General features: G+C 40.7%; 2 protein-coding genes across 10 annotated transcripts in view; one reads left to right on the forward strand and one right to left on the reverse strand.

Annotated features, from left to right (window-relative positions):
- Nucleotides 1-157, reverse strand: part of PABIR3 (PABIR family member 3) — a 40,136-nt gene extending 39,979 nt beyond the window's left edge. For 2 of the 3 annotated variants that reach the window (XM_007507221.3, XM_056808835.1), the window contains exon 1: nucleotides 19-157. Coding sequence is in view for 1 of the 3 variants with exons in the window: in XM_007507218.3 (XP_007507280.1) it covers nucleotides 19-77 (59 nt within the window). In the remaining 2 variants the exon portion in view is untranslated. The remainder of the gene's footprint in view (nucleotides 1-18) is intronic. The other variant, XM_007507218.3, reaches the window with a different exon arrangement.
- Nucleotides 84-26,225, forward strand: part of PABIR2 (PABIR family member 2) — a 99,849-nt gene continuing 73,707 nt past the window's right edge. For 2 of the 7 annotated variants that reach the window (XM_056808830.1, XM_056808834.1), the window contains exons 1-3: nucleotides 84-208; nucleotides 597-787; nucleotides 2,267-2,345. In XM_056808830.1, the coding sequence (XP_056664808.1) occupies nucleotides 678-787; nucleotides 2,267-2,345 (189 nt within the window). In that variant the 5' untranslated portion in view covers nucleotides 84-208; nucleotides 597-677. Of the gene's footprint in view, nucleotides 788-2,266; nucleotides 2,346-26,225 lie in introns of all 7 variants that reach the window. The other 5 variants (XM_056808833.1, XM_001364114.4, XM_056808832.1 and 2 more) reach the window with 5 other exon arrangements.

Raw genomic sequence — 26,225 nt, forward strand, 5'->3', positions numbered from 1 at the left:
TCTGCCAATAGTTACTACCTTAGTGCCCCGCCTCCAGCACAGGCTCCTCCTTTTCGCGGAGTTGTTTTCTTGCGCATGCTCCTTGAGAACTGACTTGCTCGGGTGGTCGCAGAGCGCCTGCGCACGAGTGGCGGAAAGAGGGCCGGCCCTGCTGTTGCTGAGGCTTCGGAAGCTGTGGAGACGGCGGCGGAAACAGTTCAGGCAGCAGGTTGTAGTTTTTGTTTTCGCCTCAACTTGCCAGCTGGTTGTCCTGGGCTGTTCCTGCCGGCCTGAGGAAGAGGAGGAGGATTGGCTGCGTCTGTAGCCCCTATCTGGTCGGGTGGCGGGGGTGGGTGGGGGGGAAAATTTAGGATTATCAGGGCAAAGTCCCGTGACGGAGTATGGGGGGCTGGGCGCAGGCCCAGGCCCAGACCCAGGCCCAGGCCCTACCAGTGCTGGGCCTCTGCCCCGCATCGTGTGATCGACTGCCAGGGTGGCCGCGATGCTTGTAGGCCCTGGGGAAGGCGGCATTATGAGCCTCCCCTTCTAGAGCCACCACCTCCTGCCGCTTCCTTGTCTCTCCCCACTATCCCCCTTCAACCTTCCCTGTCCTGCAGTGAGTGAAAGCCGAGAGCCCAGAGTAGAGAGCCGACCCTAGCCTCAGGCCATCCCCACATCTCGATACCCAGCCTCCAGGCATGGCTCAGGAGAAAATGGAATTGGACCTGGAGCTGCCGACCGCCCCTGCCCCCCCTGATGGGGGCAGCCTAAGGAGATCCAACAGTGCTCCCTTAATCCATGGGCTCAGGTGGGTAGGAGGCGTGTGCGTGTGTGTATGTGTGGAGAAGGATAATATAGAAGTTAGGTCCCGAGCCCCCGGCAACTCACCTACCCTCTCCTATGCGAGTGAAAGACTCTGGGTTCTGGGGGCTCTTGAGGGCATCTGAAGTCTAGACGTTGGGGGGGGGGGGCGGGGCAGGGGGAGGGTACCGAGGGGGAAGGCCGGCATGCTTACAAAAGAGTTAAGCAGGTCCGGTCGGAGGGTGGGATGACAGTTTGGAGGAAGAGGACTTGAAGGGGGAAATCTGAGTACTTGGCCTGATGTAAAGTGACCTGCAGAGTTGGCTGCCCCATTTGACAGGTTGTGTGGCCTCCCTGATTCTTAGCAGGGAATGTCAATCTGAAACTTCCGGGGCTGGCTGCCTTCAATTTAACACCTGTTTTGAGAGGCATTGGGGGATTTGCCTCCCTGTAATATTACAAAGAAAGAATTTACACTAAAGTATATTTTAACTGACAGTTTAATGCTGAAGCCATTTTTCTTGAGGTGACTGGAAGTGATTCCTAATAGGAAATAATGTCTCATTTACAGTCCCTAAACTTAGTTTCCAGGAACTCTTTGATGCTCTGAAGGAACTGTAATTGCCTATGTGAGTCAGTGAGGGCACTCCATCCAAGGATGTAGATGTCTAGTAATCACAACCCTTTCATTTAATGCCACCCCACAAAAAAAAAAAATCCCTTTGAAATGTAGTTTAGATTGAGGAAATTGTGAGATTAGAAGATTTAGAAAATTATGTCACCTTAAACTTTAATGTCTCATTAACTGGACAAGGCATGTATTTTTACACTGAATAAAACATTAATGGGATTTTGAACAAATTCTCCAGATCTTTTCCATTTTATAAGTAGCATTTAAAAAAAAAATCACATTTGACTAGATGGCCAATTTTTAAGACCTTCTAGTTGTGGACTTCATCAAGAATATCCTAGTTAAGCACAAAATGAAATATGGAACCACCTGTTGAACATTTATTTGAGTCAAATTGAGTACAATATGAACTATTTTAACCAGTGTCTTTTCTTTATTAACTTTTTAACTTGAGGGAAGGATGGGATGGTTATTGAGGTTGCTTTCACATGGCTAAAATCTAAAATTCAAGAAGACCCTCTGTTTCACATAGACACTGGCCTATGACTTTATATTTGAGGAGAAAATAGTAAATAACAATTTTGACCAAAGTTTAGACTTTTCTAGAAAGTTACTGTTGCTTCCTGAATCATGAAATATATAGTTTTTATGTGATGGAGTATTCATTTGAGAGAGAGCATATTCTGTCAGAACAACAGAATAGGAATCTGCAGACTTTGGTAAGTCACTTAATCTGATTATAAAACAAGAGGGTTGAATCCTTGAGGCTATGATAATAGCTGAAAATTTGAGAAGAAAACAAGTGAAAAATGTCTTTGATATGGAGATGCAGTAACAGTTCATCTTATTTTCCAGTGATAATTCACAGATTTTTCAGCCTTATGCAATCCGAACCCGGAGGAATAGTACAACCGTGATGAACCGTCACAGTATGGTAAGTTTATCAGTAAATATCTGAAATTTGGAGATTTTGCCAACCTGCACTGGTTTGGTAGAAGGAGTTTCCTATACATATGCAATCATAAATCTAGTCCTATCCCTATCTGAACTGTTTAAGACAGGAAAAAAAAGATTTACCCTTGAGATACAGCTTTTCCTTAAAATCAAGCAATAGATGTCACAGTTACAAAACTTTTAACATTCAGCCAATGGTGAAAAATCTAATCAACCTGTGAGGTTTTTGTTTAATGTTTTTACTTGCTAAGTAGCAAATTTCAATTTTGGAGGCCTTATAAAATTTACCTGCCACAGGAATTTGTTTTTTAAAAAGAATGATCATTTGTTCATCCATGGTTCTGAAATAAGTCGGTATTAATTTTAAATTATACTTCATGATTTTAATTGGTACAGGATAAAAAAACACATGGTAGGTTTTATTTGATGACTCTAATATTGGATTACCCTACTTTTTCAAAATATAGACCCTTTAAAAATGTTGGCCAATTATGTTTTGATATTCTCTGAAGATTTACCACTTAATTTTTTTTAACTACTAAGGTTCTTGAGGAATATATTATTCTCTTACTGACTGTTAAGAATTGAAGAAAGTTAGAATGTGGTTTTATTCATCTATTTTCAATCATTTCCCCTAAACACTGGGAAGAAAAAAGTTTGTTTCCCTGAGGGTTCATTTGGCAATGAAATCACAAGTTTAGTGCCTAATTTCTCTCCCTATCCCTAAATATTAAACATTTCCTATGCATCAAGTACCATTTAAGATTCAAATGTATAGGAGGCAGCTAGGTGGCTCAATGGATTGAGCTAGGCCTAGAGATGGGAGGTCCTGGGTTCAAATCTGTACTCAGACACTTTCTATCTGGGTGACCTTGGGCAAATCACTTAACCCCCATTGCCCAGCCCTTTTTATTCTTCTGCCTTGGAACCAATACACAGTATTAATTCTAAGACAGAAAGTAATGGTTTAAAAAATATATAAACATATAACAATGTACCCTTGCTCGCATGGAGCTTAGTAGGGAGAAAAGACAAAACTATTTTAAAATGGAAACACACACACACACACACACACACACACACACACACACACACACACACACACAGTTATCCTGAGAAGTCTAAGGAGGGGAAAATTATACAAATTTGTGGAAGGGGTATGGAAGGAATCAAGGATGGTGAGAAGATAGCATTGGAACTTGCTGAGTCTTAAAAGGATAGCTCAGCAGGTACAGTCAACAGCAGCAACAACAAGTGATAGTATTGTTGAGATCAAAAGAGGAAATAAATATAATGAAAAACAGGAGAACCAAAAGCATAGCAGCTTGAAGCCATTTAGTATAGGAGCGAGTAACCTATGTTAATAACTGAGAACTTCATAATAGGAATCCTAATCAACAAGTCAACAAGCATAATAATGAGACTGTGTCAAGACAAGTTGAAATCGTACTCAGTATGTTAGAGTTCCCCATTCAGTTGGTTTCCCCAATCTTGACAAGGTAAGGTAACACTATTAAATTGTTGGGGGGTTGGGGGGAGGGGAGTTCAGGGAGGAGTCAAGGCCATAGCAATGACATTAAAAAGAGAAAATGTATTCCAAAGTAGCCAGAATTCAGACTATAAAAGTTTAAAATCAAGTCGTTAGAAATTTGAGAATTGAGTGGAGCTAGGCTGCTTAGGTACCCTATATAGATTGCCCTCCATCTCCCAAGGTATTAAGACATAATATATCAATTTGAGGGAGAGACCCTTTAGATTTGTAGTCATGTAGAGAAATGGCTACAAATAGAAGAGTCCCTTGTTCTTCAAACAAAAAAACAAAAAATGCAGTGCTACACTTGAAGACCGATAAAACCCCCTACTTTTTATTTTGGGCATTCTTTGCTACACTCCTGTCATCTCTATGTTGATCTTGAACAACTCAGATGAGTTTGGATATTTAGGGAGATGGGGTGGGGAGGGATTTCTTGTCCATGGCTAAGGAGGATATAATCCATCTTCCCAGAGGAACCAAGTACTGGAAAAATACAGAATCCTAGTACACTGTGGTCACAGAAAAGGACAATTGCCTCCTGAAGCCTTAGACTAAGCATCAGAATTCTCATTTAATTGTGGACCTGTAACTTTGAACATGTAGCAGGTGTTTAAGTTTAAAAACCACGGGTTTTCCTCCTTATGTTCTAGAAGCAACCAAGTAATGCAGTAAAAGCCTTAACTTCTCTTGTAATATTTAATAACCTAATTGACTTTAAGTTGAAAACCTATAGATGGAGAACCTGTCTTAGCTATAACACATTAAGAACAGATATTTGTTAGAATAGTTTTATTGATGTACTTATTCTCTATGTGAGGTGATATTTTCTAGGTTTCCACCTAAAATTGTTGAAATGGCCATTTATTAGATAAGCTCCTAGGCCCTTGTTGGCAAACCTATGATATGCTTGCCAGAGGGGCTACTCCCTTCTACCTCTCCACTGCACGCACCTAAGGACATTTCTCTCATGACCCACCCCTCTGTCTAGCAGCCCAATGGGAGCACTTCCTCCCTCCCCTATCTGGGGTCAGGCAAGGGGCTCACATGCGACTTTCAGTGTTGAAATTTGGGCACTTGGTCTCTATAAAGTTTGCTGCCATCATCGTCCTAGGCCATGTAAAGGAATTGGGTTTTCTAGCTCATCTCAGAGTAAAAGCAGCAGGTGAAATGTACTTTGGATTAGAGATGGGTAGATGACCAGCATCAAAAAGTAGCAAACTCATGAAAAGCAGAATGTTCAAAAAGAATTGCATTTTCAGGCTCTTGAGTGAGGGTTAAAGGATGCCTAGCATTGAAGTGGCCCCTGGAGACATTGTTGTAATTCAGCCCAGTACAGTAATGGGGTTTGTTTGTAATACTGACCCTGAGCCAGGAAGAAAAGATTCAATTATGTTCCACATAACCATATTGATAATGAAAATAATTAATCCTCTGGAGCACTGGTGTCAAAGTCACATAGAAACAAGGGGGCCCTGAACCACATAGAAGGATGGCCGAGGGCTACGTATTGACCTAGAAGTAAACATAATATTATTTGTGTTTTGTTGAATTTTTATTTGTTTTGCCATCTATTTTTCAATTAGTTTTTAATCTGGTTTGGACCACACTCAGGAGTGTAGTGGGCCACAAGCAGCCCATGAGCCACACTTTTGACACCTTTGCTCTAAAGCACACCCCAGTCAGTTAGAAGGTGTCTACTTCCAGTTTATTGGGGAGATCCTGGAAGCTGAGAGAAATTTATAGAACTGAATAGTTTCTTTTGTTTTCATAGCACATTTTGCAGGTATTGTGAATAGGTAATATAAGTAGGAGTTTGCCTATGCTAACAATGAAGAACCTGAGTCTAAGAGGTTGTGACTTGTCAGCTGCTAAGTGTTAGAGTTGGGATTTAAACCCTCAGGCAGGTCTCTTGGCTCCAAGTCTAGTGCTTGTTTCACTTCATCATTGTGCTGCTGGGAATTGTACCTTTGTTACATCTATTTCAGGAGTTGTGTTCCTTGACAGTTTGATTTAAGTAGTAGATAGTTGGTTTGTGAGGCAGGCCTTGGAGGAATTTACTTCATCTAGACTATTCTATTTAAGCACAAGATGGAATGACTAGAAAGAGCAGTCTTTACCTACTGAACATGAATTCAGTACATGAACTTCTTTGATTAGATAGTTCTCCTCTAGTGAGATGAAAGGGCATAGGGAAAGGGGCTTCAGTTAGCACAGTTGGAGGGAATACACTGATGAGACCATGGAGTCATCAAATCATAATAATAAAAAGTGTAAAACAACCTGGTTTCCCAGCCCACAGCAGCTGAAGTATCAGATTCAATGAGGCTGAGGATGATTAGGGTTAGAAACAAGCACACTGATTGTAGAAAGACGTGATAGATCGTAGTCTGACAGCAGAGGGCATAAACTTAATGGAAAGCAGATGGAACTCAACATGCAGAGCAATTTGGTGCCATTTAGCTTAAGGAAAAACAGCCTGGTGCACCCCGGTAGCCCCTGAAGACATAATACTGTATAGTATACTAATGGTTGCCAATGACCCTCCTAACCTATTGAAAAAAAGATTCACTTAGTTCAGTATAAACTGTTTAAGATGGAAGTACATATGTAACATGTTTTTAAAAGTCTGGTACTCCAGGTCGAGTGCCAGACCTAGAGTTGGGAGGACATGGGTTCAAATTTGGCCTCATTTAACTCTGAATGCATTGATACTAAAACAGAAGGAAAGGATTTTTTAAATAATTAATTTTTAAAAAATAAAGCACTTGAAGACAGTTTTATTTCTCCACTGAGCCTTCTCTTTGCCATTCTAAGCATGCTAAGTTCCTTTAACTAATCCTCATATGGCACAGACTTAAGGTCCTTCACCATTCTGGTTACACTCTAAATATTCTCTAGTTTATATTCTAGCTAAATATTCTCTGAGGCATTCTTACAATTTGATACCCCCACTGGAACTCGGTATTCTAAAAGTATTCTGACCAGGGCAGAAGATAGCGAGATCATCACCTTGTTCATGGAAAAAAGGTCCTTCAATTTAGCCCAATATTACATTTGTTTTTTTTTAGCTGCCATATCACCTTGGTGAGTGGTACTGAGCCTTTAGTCTACTATAATCCCTAGGTCCTTTTCAGATAAACTACTATCTAACCATGTCTCTTAGTCTTGAATTCATGAAATTGATTTCCCAAACTCAAGTGTAAGACTTCATTTACATCTATTCCTATTGAATGGTATTTTCATCATAGTTTACCCAATTTTCAGATCTATCAAGTTCTTTTAGGATGCTAAGCATATTGCTCAGTGTAAAAGCTATCCCTCTTAACTTTGTGCCATCTGCAAACTTAATAAGGATGCCTTTTATGCCTTTATCTGAGTTATTGATAAAAATGTGAAACAGTACAAGGCCAAACACAGATCCCTGGAGCACTCCATGGGAGGCTGCCTTTCAAGCTCATTCAAGTCATTAATGGCTATTTCTTGCATCAGGTCAGCTCAGAATCCATTTAATTGCATTGCCTAACCTAACCCACATCTCTCCATCTTTTTCATTTATCAAGCAATTTGCTGAGATCTAAGTGAATTAAATCTGTAGCATTACCCTCATCTACTGTTTTAGTAATCCTTACTAGAACAGTAGATGAGGGGAATGCCTGAGGAGAAAACTCCCTATGCCAATGCACATTATTGTTCAGTTGTTTCAGATTCTTCGTGATCCCCTTTGGGGTTTTCTTGGCAAAAATAGTGGAGTGGTTTGCCATTTCCTTGTCCAGCTCATTTAACAGATCAGGAAGCTGAGGCAAACAGAATTCAGTGACTTGCCTAAGGTCACACAGCTATTAAGTACCTGAGGCCAAATTTATACTCAGAAAGAAGTCTTCCTGACCCTAGGTCTAGTGCTCTGTCCGCTGCCACCAGTGCAGGTAGGTGAAAATATTCTTTGCAACTTGATAGTAACAGTAGATTTATATAGTGTCTATTTATATTTACAAGTGCCTATTACAAGCTTTACAAATATTCTCATTTTATCCTCACAACAATCCTTGGGATACAAGTGCTGTTCCTATCCTTATTTTATAGTTGAGGAAACTGAGTCAGACAGAGATGGGTAAGTGACTTACCTAAGATCTCACAGCTAGTAAATGTCTTAAGAATGAATTTGTACTTTGGTCTTCTGACTCCAGCTCCAGCATTCTATCTGTTTTGCTACCTAGCTGCCTCTAGAGTCCTGGAGAACTGTCTAGAAGTTAAAGGGACCTGCCTAGGGTCACACAGACAATATATGACAAAAGCAGGATTTTAACCCAGGTCTTCCTAGCTCAGATGGTCTAATATAAACTCCATAAATTAGAGGGAGAGAACAAGTAGACCTGAAGAACACTATATTTCCCTAAGACTAAAAAAAGTAAGCTATTCGATGTTGAATGTAGTTGATGAAATCTCTAAAGAGAAAATATAAGGAAAGAGCCTTGCTCAGATAAAAGATCATAATCTAAGCTATCCCCCAGGTAGCAGATAGGAAAGGAATGGGAAGGATTCAGCTCTGTTCCTATCCGGGAGGGAGGAGATAGCAAGAAGCATTAAGTAAGTACCTTTAGCCAACTCTGCCTTCCACAGGGATAGCCACTAGGATTACACCAGCTCAGCTGAACTACAGAGGCTTCTGGAATTCTTAGGGAGGACCCAATGTAAAAACAAGGAACCTAGAATCATAGGATTCAGAGATAGAAGTATCCTTGGAAATTGTTATCACCATTATCAATTTCATTTATTTTTTATAAAATGAGAAGAACCAGAAGATAATGTGGGCTACTCAAAGCAACAGTGAGAAAGGCAGCTTGGATAGTCTTAAGTACTTCCCTGGGATCCAAGACTATGAAATGACTCAGGAGAGCCTCTAGCATGTTGGGGAGATATTCTACAGAGGACTTTTGGAAGGATAGGGACCGAAACCATCAGGGTGAGAAGGCAGGGATAAGCTGTGATGGTGTGTGTAAGTCACAGGCCTGTCAAAGTCTCAAAAGAGAAGGGACTCTAAAATTTTAGTATTTCTTTGTGAGTACTGACTTTATTTTTAAACAAAGTAGTTTTGATTCAATTGAAATTACTGCAAATCTACATACCAGGAGGACTTGGTAACAGCCCTGTCAAAAAGGCTCCAATAATCCTATCTGCCATTTCTTTGGATAGTTGAGGACTATAGTTCTTTAGGGCCACATGAATCCAATTCATCAAAGTATTTAATCTTGGGTATCATCAGCTCTACTTTTGTTCTGTTCTTTCCAGTCCTAAAGTCATTTTCCTTGGCAGAGTAAATGGAAGCAATTAAGAATTGGGCTGCTCTGCTTTCTTTTGCTTGTTAATTGTCACCCAGTGCCTCTTGGTCATTTGTCCTATCCTTTCATGGAGGCTCCTCTTTTAACTATCTTGCTAAAGGAGGCTGTTTTGTTAGATTCAGCTTTCCTTGCTCACCTTGGCTCATTTGGATGTAGTGTTCCTGCCTAAATAACTATGATAACTATGTAACCTTGGACCAAATCTCTCAACCTATTTGACCCTGTTTTTCCTTCAGTAAAATGGAAATAATAACCTTGTGTGGTAGACAGGTATTAAAGTAGCAGTCAAATGAAATCATTAAAGTAAAAAACACGTTATTAGTTGTAATATGTTTTAAAAACCTAAGGTGGTGGTGGTGGTATATGTACTTCAGAATGGTTCAGTATGAGTCCTCCCCTCAGCAGTGCAAATTGCCATCGCTCCTTACCATGCTGTCTTTAAACATATTTTTTTTAACCCATATCTTCTGTCTTAGAATTGATACTAAGTATTGGTTCCAAGGCAGAAGAACAGTAAGGGCTAGGCAGTGTGGCTTAAGTGACTTGCCCAAGGTCACCCAGCTAGGAAGTGTATCTAAGGCCATATTTGAACTCAGGGGTCTCCTGTCTCCGGGCCTGGATCTCTATCCAATAAGCTTCCCCCTAAGCATGTATTCTAAAAATTCCTCCATAGAGGATCTAGCCAATGTTTTGGAGCAAGACTACATCTTCATGGCTACAGAACTGAAGGAGAGGTACAATTGTCAGTATTCTTAGTAATAGTAACATGAAAGACAGCATGGCATGCTGGACAGAGAGCTGCCCTCAGTCAGGAAGACCTGAGTTCAAATCCTACCTTAGACACAAAGTGACTTTGTGATCTTGGGCAAGTCACTTTACTCTTCAATGCTTCAGGAAATTGATATGGAGAATAGTTGCCAACCTATATCAACCTATATCCAAACACCATTGAAATCATAGGACTAGGCCAAAGTAAAAAAATAACAACCTTGAAGTGATAAAGATCAGAAAGCTTTCAAAGTATGTGTGATTTGCAAAATGTGCAAAAAAGAGCAAAACAATTTTGCTCTTTCAGATTCATCAGATTTGGAAATTTTGTTTAGAAAGCTGGCCCAGGAAGCAGGAAAGAACTAGTCTATCTTAGCTCTGTCCCAAACTAAATGAATGGATAAGACACTGCTTTTCTGGTCCTTTCTTTCACCCTCTGTAAAATGATGGGGTCCGACTACATGATCTTGAGGGTCTTACACTTATTCGCTTCCATGAGGGACCATTGACTTCAGTCTTCAAAAGACTGTGATCTGTTGACCTTTCAACTTTTATCTGGTCTACCTCTATTCAAGTGTTGATGCCTTACCAGGAAAAGGGTGGGTCCCCTGAACTAGGTAGAACACATTATGCTGCCCATGAGAGAAGCCCCAGAGAACAGGGGAGAAGCCTTGCCATGAAAAGTTGACAATAGTAGAAGTGGTGATGCATAGGTTAAATGATATACTGCCTAGGCAAATTCACCAGATATTTCATGAGTGAGTGTTATGTGCTCAGCACTGTGCTGAGCATGGAATTTAGAGCTGAAAGATATCTGTTCCAAGGGTTCTTCACCTGAAGTTTATGGTCTAAAATTTTTTTTGATAACTTATTTTAATAGGATTGGTTTCCTTTCTATTGCTGTGTTTTATGCATTTAATAGCATTATAAATCCTTCACCTTTACTGACTGCCAGAGTAGTCCATGCCACAAAAAGACTAAGAACCCCAATCTAGTCTAATTTCTAATTTCTTATAATTTGGAAACTGAGTGGGAAAGGCCAAGTCCCTTTTCTAGGCCAATCTAGTAAACCAGTAAGGAGAACTAGGATTTTAAGTTAGGTCCAAATGCAGAAGCTTATAATCTCTGAGGCAACAAGATTTAAGCGACATGATTATAAATCACAAAGCATTCTGGTAAAGGGCAGATTAGAATTTTTAAAAGAGCGGCACCCAGTGGTCATTTAGGAATAATCTAGAAATAACAAACTCATTTCCCCCCCCTCCTTCCTTATAAACCCCTGAATTCCAAAATATGCTCCAAATTCTTTTAAGAACTTAGTCCACTTTTCAATTTTTTCGTTCAGTTACTTGACTGTATATTTAATGTCTTAGAAGAATGCTAAGTTTCTGCTATCTTTCTCAATACTTGCATACTTGTCATATCAAAATAACGCAATTATTTAGATTGTATTTCTGGCCTATGTTCTTGTCCTAAAAACAACACCAAAAAACCCCTCCAAAATGATAAATTGTCTGTCATCATCAGCTTTTGTACTTAAATTCTTTTGAGACTTTTTCCTCAGTCTCTTTCCAATTATTCCCATTGTTTTCTTGACTTAGTTTGTTTAAACAGGATCTCTGAAGTCTTAAGTAAAGTCTGTAAGCTTTAGTAGCTTTAAACTACCCTAAGACTTCTGAGATCCTTTGCATTTATAACTTCTGTTCTCTTAACCCTTTTTTCTGTCCAATAATGCAGTTATTAATACATGGATCATAGAATTTTTACTCTTTCATTCCTTACACCATCATTGCATGCTTTCTTTTCCATTATCTACATATCTTGAAGCAGTGCTTTATATTATCAGCCTGATGTTTATATCCTTTGCCAAGTCATCCATTCAGAATCTGTCAGTAAAAGTTTTCCCTTTTTCAGGAGTAAGAAAAGAAAATACGAATAGAAAGAGTAAGTATTCTCAGATATTCAGATAGAAATGTGATGTTGTTGATTTGGGTGTTCGTTTCTAACAATGTAGATTAAAGTTCATTCATTCAGCCTGCTCACTTTGCTTGTCTACTTCCTCCCCTGAAGTTGCCATGGAGGGAGGGTCCGTTCAATTTTGCACTTTCTCCTAACCATCCCAATGATACCAATAAAGCACTTGGGCTTCCAGCTTGTCATTTTTTCAGTACGTGAGTAATTCCTCAATTGTTTCATTTCCTGACCTTCCTCAGATACTTACTTTAGTCACATACAAGGATTGGTTAAACCATTACCTTTCACTTCCTTAATCAGAATTTCTGGCATTCCTCCAGCTGACTATAACCATCCGTAATTCCATTTCATCCCATGCCTCATCTCTCCTCAAACTCTTTACCCTTATCTTGACCTTCAATCTGTTCACCCCCCCTCCTCAGTCCTTTCTCAGTTTATTGCCCTTATTTTAACTTTTCTTTCCTTCTTTCCCAGTCTCAATGCTGTAATAGTTAACCAGTTCAACTCTAGACTGTCTACTCTTGGATCCCTTATTCCCTTGACTGTCCTATTATTCACCCTCTGCAGAACCCTAGTCCTACATTACCCTTACCTGTTCCTTCCTCTGCGTAACTTGAGTACAATGTAGGAAGTCAAAGAAACAATAGTGTAGCTTGGTATAGTATAAATCACAGGTCCTCAAACTATGGCCCATGGGCCACATGCAGCCCCCCAAGGCCATTTATCTGGCCCCCACTGCACTTCTGGAAGGAGCACCCCTTTCATTGGTGGTCAGTGAGAGGAGCACTGTATGTGGCGGTGCTCATGTACAGTACTACTTCCAGTGACATAATCCTTTGCATGGTACCTTGTTCTGAGAGTAAAGGATTATGTGGCTGCACAATGGAAGACCAGCATGGTGAGCTGCGATCTGGGAGAGGGGATTCCGCACTGTATATACTGCTGCCTGGCATAGTGGTGGTGGTGATGGGCCTGTGCAAGGTGTGACAGGCCCATCAGCCAGCGCTGCAGCCTCCGCTATCCCAGACAGCGTATACAGATTTGTTCATAGTTTTTTTTATAGTCTGCCCTCCAGCAGTCTGAGGGATAGTGAACTGGCCCCCTGTATAAAATGTTTGGGGACTCCTGGTATACATGATTCAGCTGGGCTAACAGGAAGGTAACCCTTTTGTTCTCCCTAATGGGTTTTGTATCTTACAAAGAGCTATTCTAAACCTCTTTTCTTCTCATACTTCCCAAACCTTCCTCTCTTCCTGAGCATTCTCTGAGGGCCTTGCCCCTTGCTTGATGAAGAGAACTGAGGCCAGTAAGCTCTCCTCTTAGCTTCTTTCCTTCATCTCAAAGCCCTTTGATATCATTTTCCACTATTTCCTCCCTTCACTCATTCTCTCTGTTAATGAGGTTGCCCTTATCCTTGCCAAGTCCATCACCTCTCCTTATAAACTACATCCCATTTCATCCTATCTTCCCCCACACATTGATTATATCATCTCTCTCTGATCCTTAACCTCTTCCTGTCTATTGCTCCTTCACTACCTTACTGTCTACAAACATGCTCAAGTTTCCCCCTATCCTTAAAAAGAACTTTACTAGGCCCTACTGCCTGCAGCTCTCATCTTATTTTTCTACTTCTTTGCTCAACCAAGGTCCTAGAATCTGTGTGCATTCATTCATCACCTCTTCTTTCTCATCTTTCACACACTTCTCAGTGCTTTGCAGTATGGCTTCCAACCTCATCAGTCCACTAAAACTCCCTTACCTGAAGTTACCAGTGGTTGCCCCGCTGTCTAATTTGATTTTTTTTTTTTTTGGTCAGTCTCCATCCTTGACTTTTCTGCTATTGATCACCCTCTTTTCCTCTTGGATACATTATGCTTTTTAGGTTTTTGTAAACATACTCTTTCTTAGTTCTTCCTGCCTGGCATATTCTTTCCCATGTTCTTGGGCTAAGACTTCATATTGATGAGACTCTGTCCAGGGCCCCATTCTCTTTGAACACTTTTTGTCTTGGTGACCCCATAAGCTCATATGGCTTTAATAATTTAATTATAATGTCTATACGTGTGACTCAGAGATCTAGGTATCTAGCTTCAGTCTCTCTCATTCTCTTCCATCCCATCTTACCAGTTACCTGTTGAATATGTCAGAATGGATGTCCTAGAGATTCAACGTGTCCCAAACTGAACTGAACTCGTTATCTACCTTTTTTCCCAACTTACCCCTCTTTCAAACTTCTCTACCTTTAGTTTAGCACCCCCATTCTTGTAGGACCCAAAGTTCTTAACTCTGGTGACTCTTAAAACTTTCTCCCTCTTCATAGCCAGTCAATTGCCAAATGTTGCCATTCCTACAGCCAGAGCATCTCTTGCATTATCTAATCCCTTTTCTTTACACACAGCTACAAGCTCAGTTCAGATTCTCCTTGTTTTTCACCTAGATCCAAAGTTCTTAGCTTCTTTTGTGTTGTTGATCCCTTTGGCAGTTTGGCAAATTTGGCACTTGTCAATAATATTTTTAATGCTTAAAATAAAATGCATATGTTCATAAAGGATACAGATTCTATTGACATACATTTAAGAAAATATTAAAAGAATAAGTTCACAGACTTCAGGTTAAGAAGCCCCTGGTCTAGACTACCACAGTAGCCTTCTCTCTCCACAGGGAAGGGAATAAGCATTTCTGTAGCACCTCCTAGGTGCCAGGCACTGTGTGAAATATTTTACAAATATTATTTCATTTGATTTTTACCACACTGGGAGGTAGGTGCTATTATTTTCCCCATTTAAAGATGAGGCAGACTAGGGTCACCCAGCTAGTAAGCCTCTGAGGCTGGAATTGAACATGAGACTTCCTCACTCAAGCCTAGCTCTCTGCCCACTGTGCCACCTAGGTGTTTAAATGTTTTTCCTGAAGTGTAGATCTGACCATGGTTCTCCTCTAAATTGTAATCTGTAGCCACTTCCTTTAGGCTACAACAGAAACTCTATTTGCCCTTCTCTTTTTCAGAAATTGCATTTTTTATAATTTTTTTCTCAGTTAACAAACATTTCTGCCTACCTTGCTGTACCAACTCTGGCTTTTCAAACTCTTCCCAACCTAACTGCAGCCTGTCTCCCCAGCCTTGTTGTCCATAGTTCCCCTTCCTGTACTGGATAGGTTTTAGCTGAATTGCTCTCTCTGTTCAGCACACATAGATGTCCATCTCAGTTCTCCCTGCCTCAGCCCTGGCTAGTCCCCATGCCTGGAATGTGCTCGCTCCTCACCTTTGCCTTACTGTCTATCAAGAGAGAGAGATCAAGCACCAAATTGGACAGGAAGTCTTTCCTGTGCCCCCAACCACAAATGTCCCTCCTCCCTGACTGCCTTCTAGCTCTTTGTATTTATTCCCTTTAATTCTGTATACAGCTACCCTCTTCTGATACTTAGGGACTTCAGTACACATACTGATATTCTTTCAATCATTCTGGTCACTCAGGAACCCCTGGGACCTTCTCAGCCACATACAAGATGGGCTCTCACTATTGCCTATAAATGTTCTGCCCACTTGCAAGCCCTCCATTGGACCACAATCTATTCTTCCATCCCTCTCTGTCCCTCTTCCCTCAACATCCAACAATTCTAGCCCTCCTCCTTCTTCCAGTACTTCTACTCAAGCCTCACTGTCCTCCCTTCCTACTCTTAATCCTACAGTTAGTTAAACAGGGCTAATGGACATGTACCATTGGGCCAGTTCACCTGCGAAATATTAAGTCTTTCAAAAGGGCAGTATTTGGCCAGCTGCAGTAGCACCTGCTTGTAATATGTGCTACTGGTGAGACTGAGCCTGGGGATTTCTGAACTTCAGTGGTCTCTACGGCAGTCAGAGGTGCCTGTACTATGTCCAGTTTCAGTACAGTGTGGCCTTTGGAACAGTGGGGCCACCAGACTGCCACAGGAGGGGTAAACCTGCCCAGGATGGAAACAGCAGTTCCAAGCTCCCATGCAGATTGGTAGTGGAATTGGGCCTTGTGTACTTCCGGCCTAGGGGCGAGGGGAAAAAAAAAGCGAGAGCGACACCTTGTGGCTATTTAGGAGTAATGCACACCTGATATCTTAGATTTTCTGTTTAATGAAGTCTTCAACTTCCTTTAGATTATTCTAGTAACTTCTGTGCAATTTTTCTAAGATTCCTTTTAATTGACGAACTATTTGATCATGTTTTATGTCTTAGAGTTTTCCTCAGTGCTAGTGTGCTTGTTTCAGACTTCTATTGCCTGTTTACTTTCTCCTTTATACCCTTGTCTGCTTTTAAAAGTTCTTAATTACAAATTGTCCCTCATTGTTCAATTATTATATCTAATTTCTTTTCAGACTTTATCCTCAACAACATTTTGATACTCCTTGCTTTAACTACTTCTCTGTTTTGGAGCAACTGGGTGGTATAGTGGATAGCATTGGAGTCAGGGAGATGAGTTCAAATCATGCCATAAACACTTACTAGCTGTGTTCCCTGGGCAAATCATTTAACCTCTGCTTGCCTCAATTTCTTCATCTGTAAAATGGGGATTTTATAAAAAAATAACACTTCCCAGGGTTGTGAGGATCAAATGAGAATATTTATAAAACTTTTGGTATGTGCTATATAAAAGTTGTATAGTGTTATCAGTTGTATTATTGTTGTTATTACTTAAGGGCTCTGCAGACCTTAAGATGCTATCTAAACGATAGCCATTATTAACTGTTGTTATTTTGTCACATTTACTGACAGCTGGTATGAGGTAAAACTTCCTTTGTGTCTTCGACTACGTTTTGCTATAGTAATTTGAGGCATTTTTCTATATGACTATCAGTTGTTGGAAGTTTTTCTTTGAACTACCTAACTCTTTGACTGCTTATCCACTGGGCAATGGCATTTGTTATCTTAATGACCTTTTTGACCTTATTTGAGTCACTTTTCTACCCTGGGCCTCAACTTTTCTCATCTCTAAAATGAGGAAGTTGGACAAAATGATTCCCTAAGTCTCTAACCATGAGCCCATATTCTGTCTCTACTACCTTATCCAGCTCTCTACCTGTCAAGATCATTCTCCTTCTTCTTGGAACTTCATCGTCTGTCTTACAGTCTTCTTAGCTACTCAAACCCCTGCTCTTATGTTTGATGATTAAATAGACATAGTTATGTTCCCCCAGAAACTCTCCTTACTTAGCCTCAGCATTTGAAGACAGATTTGAACCCAGGACCTCCTATTTCCAAGCCTGTATCTATCCACTGAGCCACCTGGGTGTATCCCCTTTTAAAAAAACTCTTACTGTCTGGCTTAGTAGCAACCCTAAAACAAGAAGGGCAAGGGCTAGGCAAATGGAGTTAAGTGATTAACCCAGGGTCACAAAGCTAGGAAGTATTTGAGGCCAGATTTGAACCCAGGTCCCCCCAACTCCAGGCCTAGCTGCCTCTCTGTTCTCTTGCTCTTCTTCTTCTGCCCTGTAATGAGCATAGGATCAGAAAAGCTTTATTCTTTTATTCCTTATTTCATCATTGCTTCCTTTCTTCTCTACTATCTTCTTATCTTGAAGCAGTGTCCCATATTTGTCAGCCTGACACTTACCTAATTTGTCTAATGCTTGAGAAAACTCCTTCAGAGTTTGGCCCTGCGAGTTTTCCTTTTTTGAAGAAAGTAAAAACTACCTTCCAGCAAAGACCTTTTCTGAATTGTCTTATTTAGCTACTGCTCCAAAGCCTTGATGCTTTCTAAGTGTTTGATACCACTTATCCCAACTCATGACATACAGGTTTGCCCAGAATTCGTCTGTACAGTTAAACTGACTGCTTTGTTCAGTAAATGACAGCTGTGTATATCTCACCTGTTAGGACAGTTTGAGATGAATCCAAGTTAGGACTTAATAACAGACATTTGTCATTAGAGAGCTAAGTAACTCATAATGCTTGTTTTGAGTTTTTTGGTTTGTTTGTTTTTGTTTTTTAATCCTTACCTTCTATCATAATATCAATTCTAAGAAAGTCATGGGCTAGACAAACTTGATTAAGTGACTTGCCCAGGGTCACACATCAAGGAAGAGTCAGGCTGCATTTGAACCAAGGCCTTACAAATCCAGGCCTGTGCTCTATCCACTGTGCTACCTATCTGCCCCTCTTTTGATGCTCACTTGTTTTTGGTGCCTTGGAAGTGGTGTTAGATTTGGAGTCTGAGGAACTGGGTTCAAATACTAGATCTCTCAGCCACTTGATTTATTATTTGGGGCAATTCACTCATTTTTATCTTGTGTTAAATGAGAGAACTAGACTGGATGACCCCTAAGGTCCTGGGTAGCTCTAAGTCTCTCATGCCTTGATCTCTCCAGGTGACCACTGATCTTGGTTAGTTATTTACATAACCCCAAGTTTTTCTCCCTCCTTTTCTTTTTTATGCATTCATATTGACCTTTCCTCAAACACTTCCTTCAGTCAGTTCATTAACTTTTTCAACTTGTAATTTATAGCTCCAGTACAAACGCAAAAATGGTCATATCCTTATGGTCTTGCTATTGCTTATAAATATTTTGCTTCAGTAATTCACAGCCTTTAATTTCTCTGCCTGACTACAACCTATCCTTCCATCTTTGCCTGTGTCTTGCTTCTCCAAAACCTATTCTTGACTCGTGCGAATAATCCCTAAATATCCATTTGATTATGTTTCCTACTTAATAAAGTTCCTAACTTCCAAATCATGCCTCATATTTAGTGAGTAACTTTCTCCATATATCTAAAATGTCACTAAATTAATGGGTTTTTTAAAAAATTCTATATTTGAAGACTTGAATATGTTTCTAGTGACAGTTTTTCCTATGCTTGTATACTAGTTACAGGCATAGGGTGCATTCATATCACAGAAGTGACATCTTATGGTTGCATAAAATGAATCTTTAAATACCAAACTCTGTATATTTGATTTGCTTAATGAATAGGGCTAGTTCACCCAGACACTGCTCCTCTTCCTTCAAATCCCTTACCTTCTTGTCCTATTGTTGCTCCTCTTTGGCCTAACCCCAACCCTGAGTGATTGTTACTGGCCTTCCCTAATCCCACATTGGCTGCTGCATGCCAATGAAAGTCACAACTATGCAGACTGGGTACACTACAGATTTTTTACCTAACCTCAACTTGCTGCTCATTGATTCTGGGCAATCCTTTTATTAGCATCTAATAATCTGTCCTACTATGTTATTCTTGCCTTCCTGATTGCCATTTTCAGTTTGTACCATCTTTATTTGCATTTGTTGTTATTTTATATCTCCTAAATAGAAAGTAAGCTTCCAAGAGGCAGGGAGCATAGATTTTTGTTCCTCAACACATCCCTACAAATTTGTTGTCTGATATCAGCTGGGCTGTCAGATGCCCATTGTTCTAAGCCTCCTAATACCACCCTGAGGACTTTCCTTCCTACTTTACAGAGAAAATGGAGGCTGCCTTCCCCTTCTTCTTCATCCCTTCCTCCCTTCCTTCCTTCCTTCCTTCCTTCCCTCCTTTCTTCCTAACCATCTGTGTTAAAATCTACACTAAGTATCAGTTCCAAGGCAGAAGAAAAATAAGGGCTATGAGGGTTAAGTGACTTGTCTAGGATCACACAACTAGGAAGTGTCTGAGGTCATATTTAAACCCAGGACTTCCTGTTACCAGGCCTAGCCCTCTATCCACTAAACCACTTAGCTGCCCCTTCCCCTTATTTTCTAACTCAGAAATCCCTCTCAGCTCACTGCTTCAGTTTTCTCCTCTGTTCTGGTCTGATGAAAGAGGTGGACTCTCCTCTAGTTGTACCTGGATCCCTTGCCCTCTTATTTCTTTGGGTAACTTACCCTTTCAGCAATCTCCTTTCCCCAATCAGCAGTTTGTCTTTATCTACTGGCTCCTTTCCTGATTCCTCCTTAAAAAGCCTTCACTTGATCTTACAACTCTTTCAGCCTAACAACTTACATTTCTTCCTTTTTTAAAGAAAATCTTTACCTTGTCTTAAGATCAATACTAAATATCAGTTCTAAGGCAGAAGAGAGGTATAAGGGCAATTGTGGTCAAATGACTTACCCAGGGTTACACAGCTAGGAAGTATCTTGAGGTCAGATTAGAACCAAGGCCCTCCAGATTTCAGACCTGGCTCTCTATCCACCTGCCCCTAGCATTCTATTTTTTTCCCTGTTTCCTAGTAAAACATCTAGAAAAAAGCTTTCTCCACCTTTTACTTACTTTTATTTCCTCCCATTCGTTGCTTATTTGCTTGAAATCTGGTTTCTGGTCTTATTACTCAACTGAAATTATCCTGTCAAAGACTTCTGATAATCAACTTGATCTGATGGCCTTCTCTCAGCCTTTCTTCTTGAATTCTCTGTAGAAGCTAGCTCTTTTGTCCAGCCTTTTCTACTAGATAACCTTCTCTTTCCTATACTACTCTCTCCTGTTCTTCCTCCTCCTTGTTCACTTATCCATCATGGCTGACTGTCCCCTTGGTTCTTGTCTGATTGTTACTTCTCAATTCCTTTACTGGATCAGCCTTCATAGCCTGTCCTCCACCTGTCAGTGTACCCCAAGGCTTTGTCCTGTGCCCCCTTTGTTTTCTTTCCATAGTCTCTTTTTGGGGTCATCAGTTTTCTTGGGTTTGTATCTCTGCTTTAGTTTCTCTCAAGCTCTAGTCCTGGATTACTAACTCTTGATTTTCCTTTTTGACCTGATTAGAGGTTTTGAACCGGATGCCCTGGAAGTGTCTCAAATTCAACATGTCCAAAACTTCTTACCTATGCTGTTCCCTTCTATAGCATACTCCTCTTCCAAACTTAACCAGTTTCCACTGATCACATGGTTGTTATCAGCAGACCTCACGGATACTCTGTCTAGACTCATTTCCCCATCTTCTCTTATTTTTCCATACTTGTGACACTGAAAACTAGGCTACCTTTCCTAGCCCTAACCGTCTACACTCTTGTTTCCATATGCCTTAGCTCTGTCCTCATGCAACTATGCCTGCTGAAACAACCTGATCCAGAATTAGTAAACTTTCCTCTCTTGCTTTTTTCATCTTCTAGCACCCACTAATATCTGGCTCCCTCCAGATGACTCTGTGTCCTGGCCATCCTTTCCAGCACTAACTAAGGAGTCAGAATATTTTGCAGACTTCCCTTTTCACCTGTCACTCAGGTTTCCACCATCCAAGTTTATCAGCTAATCCAATTTCTCCAGACTCTCACAACATTCTCTTTTTCTTGAGGAGTTCAGGGCCTGCCCCATCAGCACCACCTCCGAGCCAGCTTTTTACCTTCATACTTTACACATATATTGAGATTTCCACAATTACTTTCAACTTCTCATTTCCTCTAGCTGCTCAGTCATTCAGTAGTCATTTACTAAACTGTGCTAAAATCTGGGGATACAGAGAAAGGCAAAGACAGTCCCTGCTTTCAAGGAGCTCCTAGTCTAATAGGGGAGACAATATGCAGACAACTAAGTACAATCACATAGACTGTATAAGCAACAAAGGGAAGGCACAAGAATTAAGGGAAATTGGGAAGGAAAGGCTTCCTGTAGAAAGTGGGATTTTAGCATACTTGATCCAAGCCAGGAAGTGATGATGAAGAGAGAAAGGATTGCAAATATGGAGGCTAGCCAATGAAAATTCTGGGACTTGGAGTTTCTTGTTCAAGGAACACTAAGGAGCCTTTTGTCATTGGAGCACAGAGTATGTGTGTCTGGGGTGGATGGGAAAGTAAGGTCAAAGAAGATGTAGAAAGAGGGACAGCCCTGTGATTCAGTGGCTAGAGAGCCAGGCCTAGAGATAGGAGGTCCTGGGTTCAAATGTGTCCTCAGACACTTCCTAGTTGTGTGACCTTGGACAAGTCACTTAATCCCAAATACCTAGCCCTTACTTCCCTTATGCCTTGGAACCAATACTTAATATTGATTCTAAGGGTTTAAAGAAGATTAGAAAGATAGAAAGGGACTAGATTATTTATAAAGGACTGTGAACACCAAAAAGGGCAATTTTCTATTTAATCCTGGAGGTGATAGGCAGCCACTGGAATTTATGGAATAGGGGAATGCCATGGTCAGCCATGTGGTTTAGGTAGATCACTTTGTTAGCTTAATGGAGGATGGACTGCAGTGGGCAGAGACTTTTCTCAGGGAGGTCAACCAGCAGGCCACTGCAACAGTCCAAGTAGAGGGAATGAGAATAAAGGAATGGCCAATGAGACTGAAAACAGGGTTTTTCATGATAACTGGCATTCAGGATCAATGGGATGGGAAAGGTATGGTCCAGTGGGAATTCATTAATCATTGCCTAATGAGTTCAGGAGAGAGATTAGCCTCACTAGGAGTATGGCTTTAGTGTACTACTACTATCTGCGTCTCTGGTTAAGGAGACCAGTAGGGGGAGCTGCTGGCATAAGTTTGTGTTGACCTCCATATCGGTTTCACAGAGTAATGCTTATACCCAGTTCCATATTCAGTAAATCCCAGAAATCCCTTTTTCTATCTCCTCTTGCCTTACTCTCCAAAACTATTCTTTGTCCTCACTATGTCTCAGTCTCTTCCCAGGCTTACCCCCCTTGGTGGACCAATTCAGTTCTGCTCTTTCTACTCTCAGACCCTTTTCCCCATGCACTATCACGATAGTGTCTTGGTTTATTCCTACCATCTATCTTCTTCACTTTTTCTCGAATGTTACAAAGTGGACTTGAAGGAAATCGTGAAACTATGCTAGTCTACTCAAATTGATGCTAACTAATCTCAACTGGCCCATCACTATAGCAGAAGCAATTCTCCTCCCTAAAAGATTCCCATCCTACTCTCCACATTGGCTATATCAAACCCCTTTTTCTGCCATACCACTACCTCCACTCCCTACTCTGACCCCCCCCCCCCCTTCTTCCTTCTCCAAGCTGAGGACTTGGTTTTTTGGGTAACTCTTACCTTCCATTTTAGAATTAATACAGTAGTCCCGTGCTGTATCATGGCTTCACTGTATCCTGGTAAGAAAATATATATCTAATTCTATATCATGGAGTTACACTTATTGTGGCATACTATTGGCTGATAGAATGAAAGGTGACCAACCACAGCGCTGTGTTCTTTATCTTGGGTGCTAATTGGCTCAGTGACTATAGGTTAATAAGAGTGTGGTAAAGGTTTATAGGAGAGTGGGAAGGGTTTATAAAGGTTTATAAATATATATATAATAAAATAAACATAACACTGCTAATTCATGGATTTTCATCTATCGTGGGGGTCTCTGGAATATAACTCCTGCAATAGGTGAGGGATCACTGTACTTTACATTGGTTCTAAGGCAGAAGAGCAGTAAGGGCTAAGCAATGTGGATTAAGTGACTTGCCCAAGGTCACACAGCTAGGAAGTATGAATGAAGTAAGAATGGAGAACATTCACTAAGAGTTCTTCCTCTTCTCCTTTTCTCAGATTGTTTAGTCCCACACTACTTTCTCCTTCATTCTGGACTTGGATAAAGAGGTGACCCTTTTCTTAGTTAATAACAATGCCTCTACATGTACCCTTGATCCCATACTGTCACAACTTCTCCACAAGATTGCCCTCATTCTACTCCTCATTGTCTCTCTTACCTTTACTCCCTGTCGATTGCCTTCATCCTTGCTGCCTATAAACATATGTCCATATTTTACCCATCCTAAAAAATCTCTCACTGAAGCTAAAACCTGGTCTCCAGATAGAATCCGGCATCTCTTCCTCTTCTTAGCTATACTCCTTCAAAATGCCAGCTATGTTCAGTACTTCTCCTTGCTGTCTTCTTACTCTTCTGGAAACTTTCTACATTATGGCCTGTGGAATCATTCCAAAATGGCCAGTGATCTCTCAATTGCCAAATCAGATGGCCTTTTCTAGGTCCTCATTTTTCCTGACCTCTAAAGCATTTAACATTGTTGATTGACACATGTAAAACCCAGTGGAATTGCTCATTGGCTATGAGAGGGGAGAGAAAGAACATGAATCATGGAACCATGGAAAAATAGTCTAAATTAAGTATTAAAAAAAGCAACATTGCTGATCACCTCCTCCCCCATGCTCATACCTCCTAATTTCATTGCACTGCTTTTTCCATTCAAGTTCTCCACCTGTCTTCTTCTCTATTGCCTGTGCTAGATCTTTATCCATGTCTTAATCATCATCCTCTAAGGCCTTCTTCAGGTTCCTCTTTTTTCTCCTCTGTATTAGTGACTTTATCTACTCCCATGGATTCAATCATCATCACTGATTCCTAGGTCTGTATATCTATCCTAGTTTCTCTCTTGAGCACCAAAACCACATCACAACCTTTCTATTGGACGTTTGAAACTGGGTATCCTACAGGCAGGCATGTCAAACTCAGCATGTCCAGAACAGAACTCATTATCTTCTAATGCCTACTCCCATTACCACCCAATCCCTTCCCCTTTGAGCTTTCCCATCAATGATCAGGGCACTATGATCCTACCAGTCATCAAGGATCATAATCTCAGTGGCATCCTTAAAATTCCCCCCACTCTATAAAGGTAATCACTTGCTAAATCCAGACCTTTATATCTCCATGACATCTCATATCTCCTCTTCTCTCTAATTAATCAGCACCTCTGACTTGGACTGTTACAATGGCTTCCTAATAGGCCCACCCCTATCAAGTCTCCCCAGTCCAATCCGTTCACCATTCAGCTGCCAAGGTGATTTTTCTTGGGCTTTAGTCTGGCTATATTACACAAAATCCCTCCCTTCCTCTCAACCCCCTGCCGCTTAATAAAAATCAAATAAAAAGTCCTCTGGCATTGAAGTTCTCCACATCCTAGTCCCTGCTGATGTTTGAGTCTGCTTATACTTTATTCCTCTTCACTTGCCTATTTGCTATCGCTCACACCTGACACTCCATTAACAGGTAGGTGTCAGGAAGATCTAAGTTCATATCTGACCCCTGACACTTACTAGCTGTGTGTCTCATGGTAGACCATTTAACCTGTCAGTCTCAATTTCCTCATGTCAAATGCAGAATAATAACACCTGCTTCCCAGAGATATGAGAATGAAATGAAAGGATATTTCTAAAGCACTTTGTAAGCCTTAAAGTGTGATATAAATGTTATTTTATTATTATTATTATTATTAATATTATCTCCCATTTCTATACCTTTGCATTGACTATCCCCCATAACTGGAATGCTCTCCCTTCTTCCTTCTAATACTTAGTCTCCCTGGCTTCCTTCAAGACTGGCTCAAATCCTACCTTGGGGCCTTTTCTGGTCCCTTCTAGTACTGATAATTTCTCCTTTAAGACTTTCTACCCACTCTGTATACATCTCTGTACCTATTTATGTAAATATTTTTTTCCTCCATTTAAATGTAACTTTCTTAAAAAGGCAGGGCCTCAATGCATCATCTATAGAACTGCAAGTAATTTCTTAAACCCAGGTCTGATCATCCCATTCCTATACTCAGTTAATTCCAGCGACTCCCTATGACCTCTAGGGCCTTCCCACTTGGCTCCACTAGACCCTCCTTCACACATTCTTTGGTCCAGCCAGATTTACCTTCTTATTGTTCTTCACACAAGATATGAGTTATCTGCTTCTTTGCTGGCTGTCATCCATACCCAGAAAGTAGTCCTCCTGGATTTTTCCTCTAAGAATTTTTCATTTCATTCAAAGGTCCACCTTTACTGGCTGCACTAACTGCTAGTACCTTCCCTCAGACAACTTCCTTGAATTGAGGTATTTATCGAGACTTATGGATGTACATATGTTTCTGTGATAGAATGGTAGCTCCTTGAGGGCATGAACTGTTTGACTTGTTTCTTTTGTATCTCTAGCAATGCCTGGCATATATATATTAGTAGCTTTATAAATATGTGTTGATGGATTGAATTGGTCTCTCTGCCTCTCCATTGCTCATAGTTGCCAAAATAATCTTGGTGAATCTTAAGATTATGCTGCTTCTGCTCAAAAACCTCGAAATATAGATTCCTCAGCTTGGCATCTAAAAAAGCCTTCTGGCTCATGTTTCAGTCTACCTCTCTGGGGCTATTGCATATTATCTCCCTTTGTGCACTCTATATTCCAACCAAAGTGCTGGCTCTGAACTTTCTATCTCTACCTTTTTACCTTTGCAGAGAGTAATTCCTATGCCTAGAATTCTTTCCCTCCTTCCCTCCACCTCCTGGAATATTTGGCTTCTGTCAAAGTTCAGCTCTTGTTTCCTAGAAGAAGCCTCTTCTCTACATTTTGATGTTTTTCCT

This window comes from Monodelphis domestica, chromosome X, assembly GCF_027887165.1.
Source record: "Monodelphis domestica isolate mMonDom1 chromosome X, mMonDom1.pri, whole genome shotgun sequence".
Taxonomy (NCBI): Eukaryota; Metazoa; Chordata; class Mammalia; order Didelphimorphia; family Didelphidae; genus Monodelphis; species Monodelphis domestica.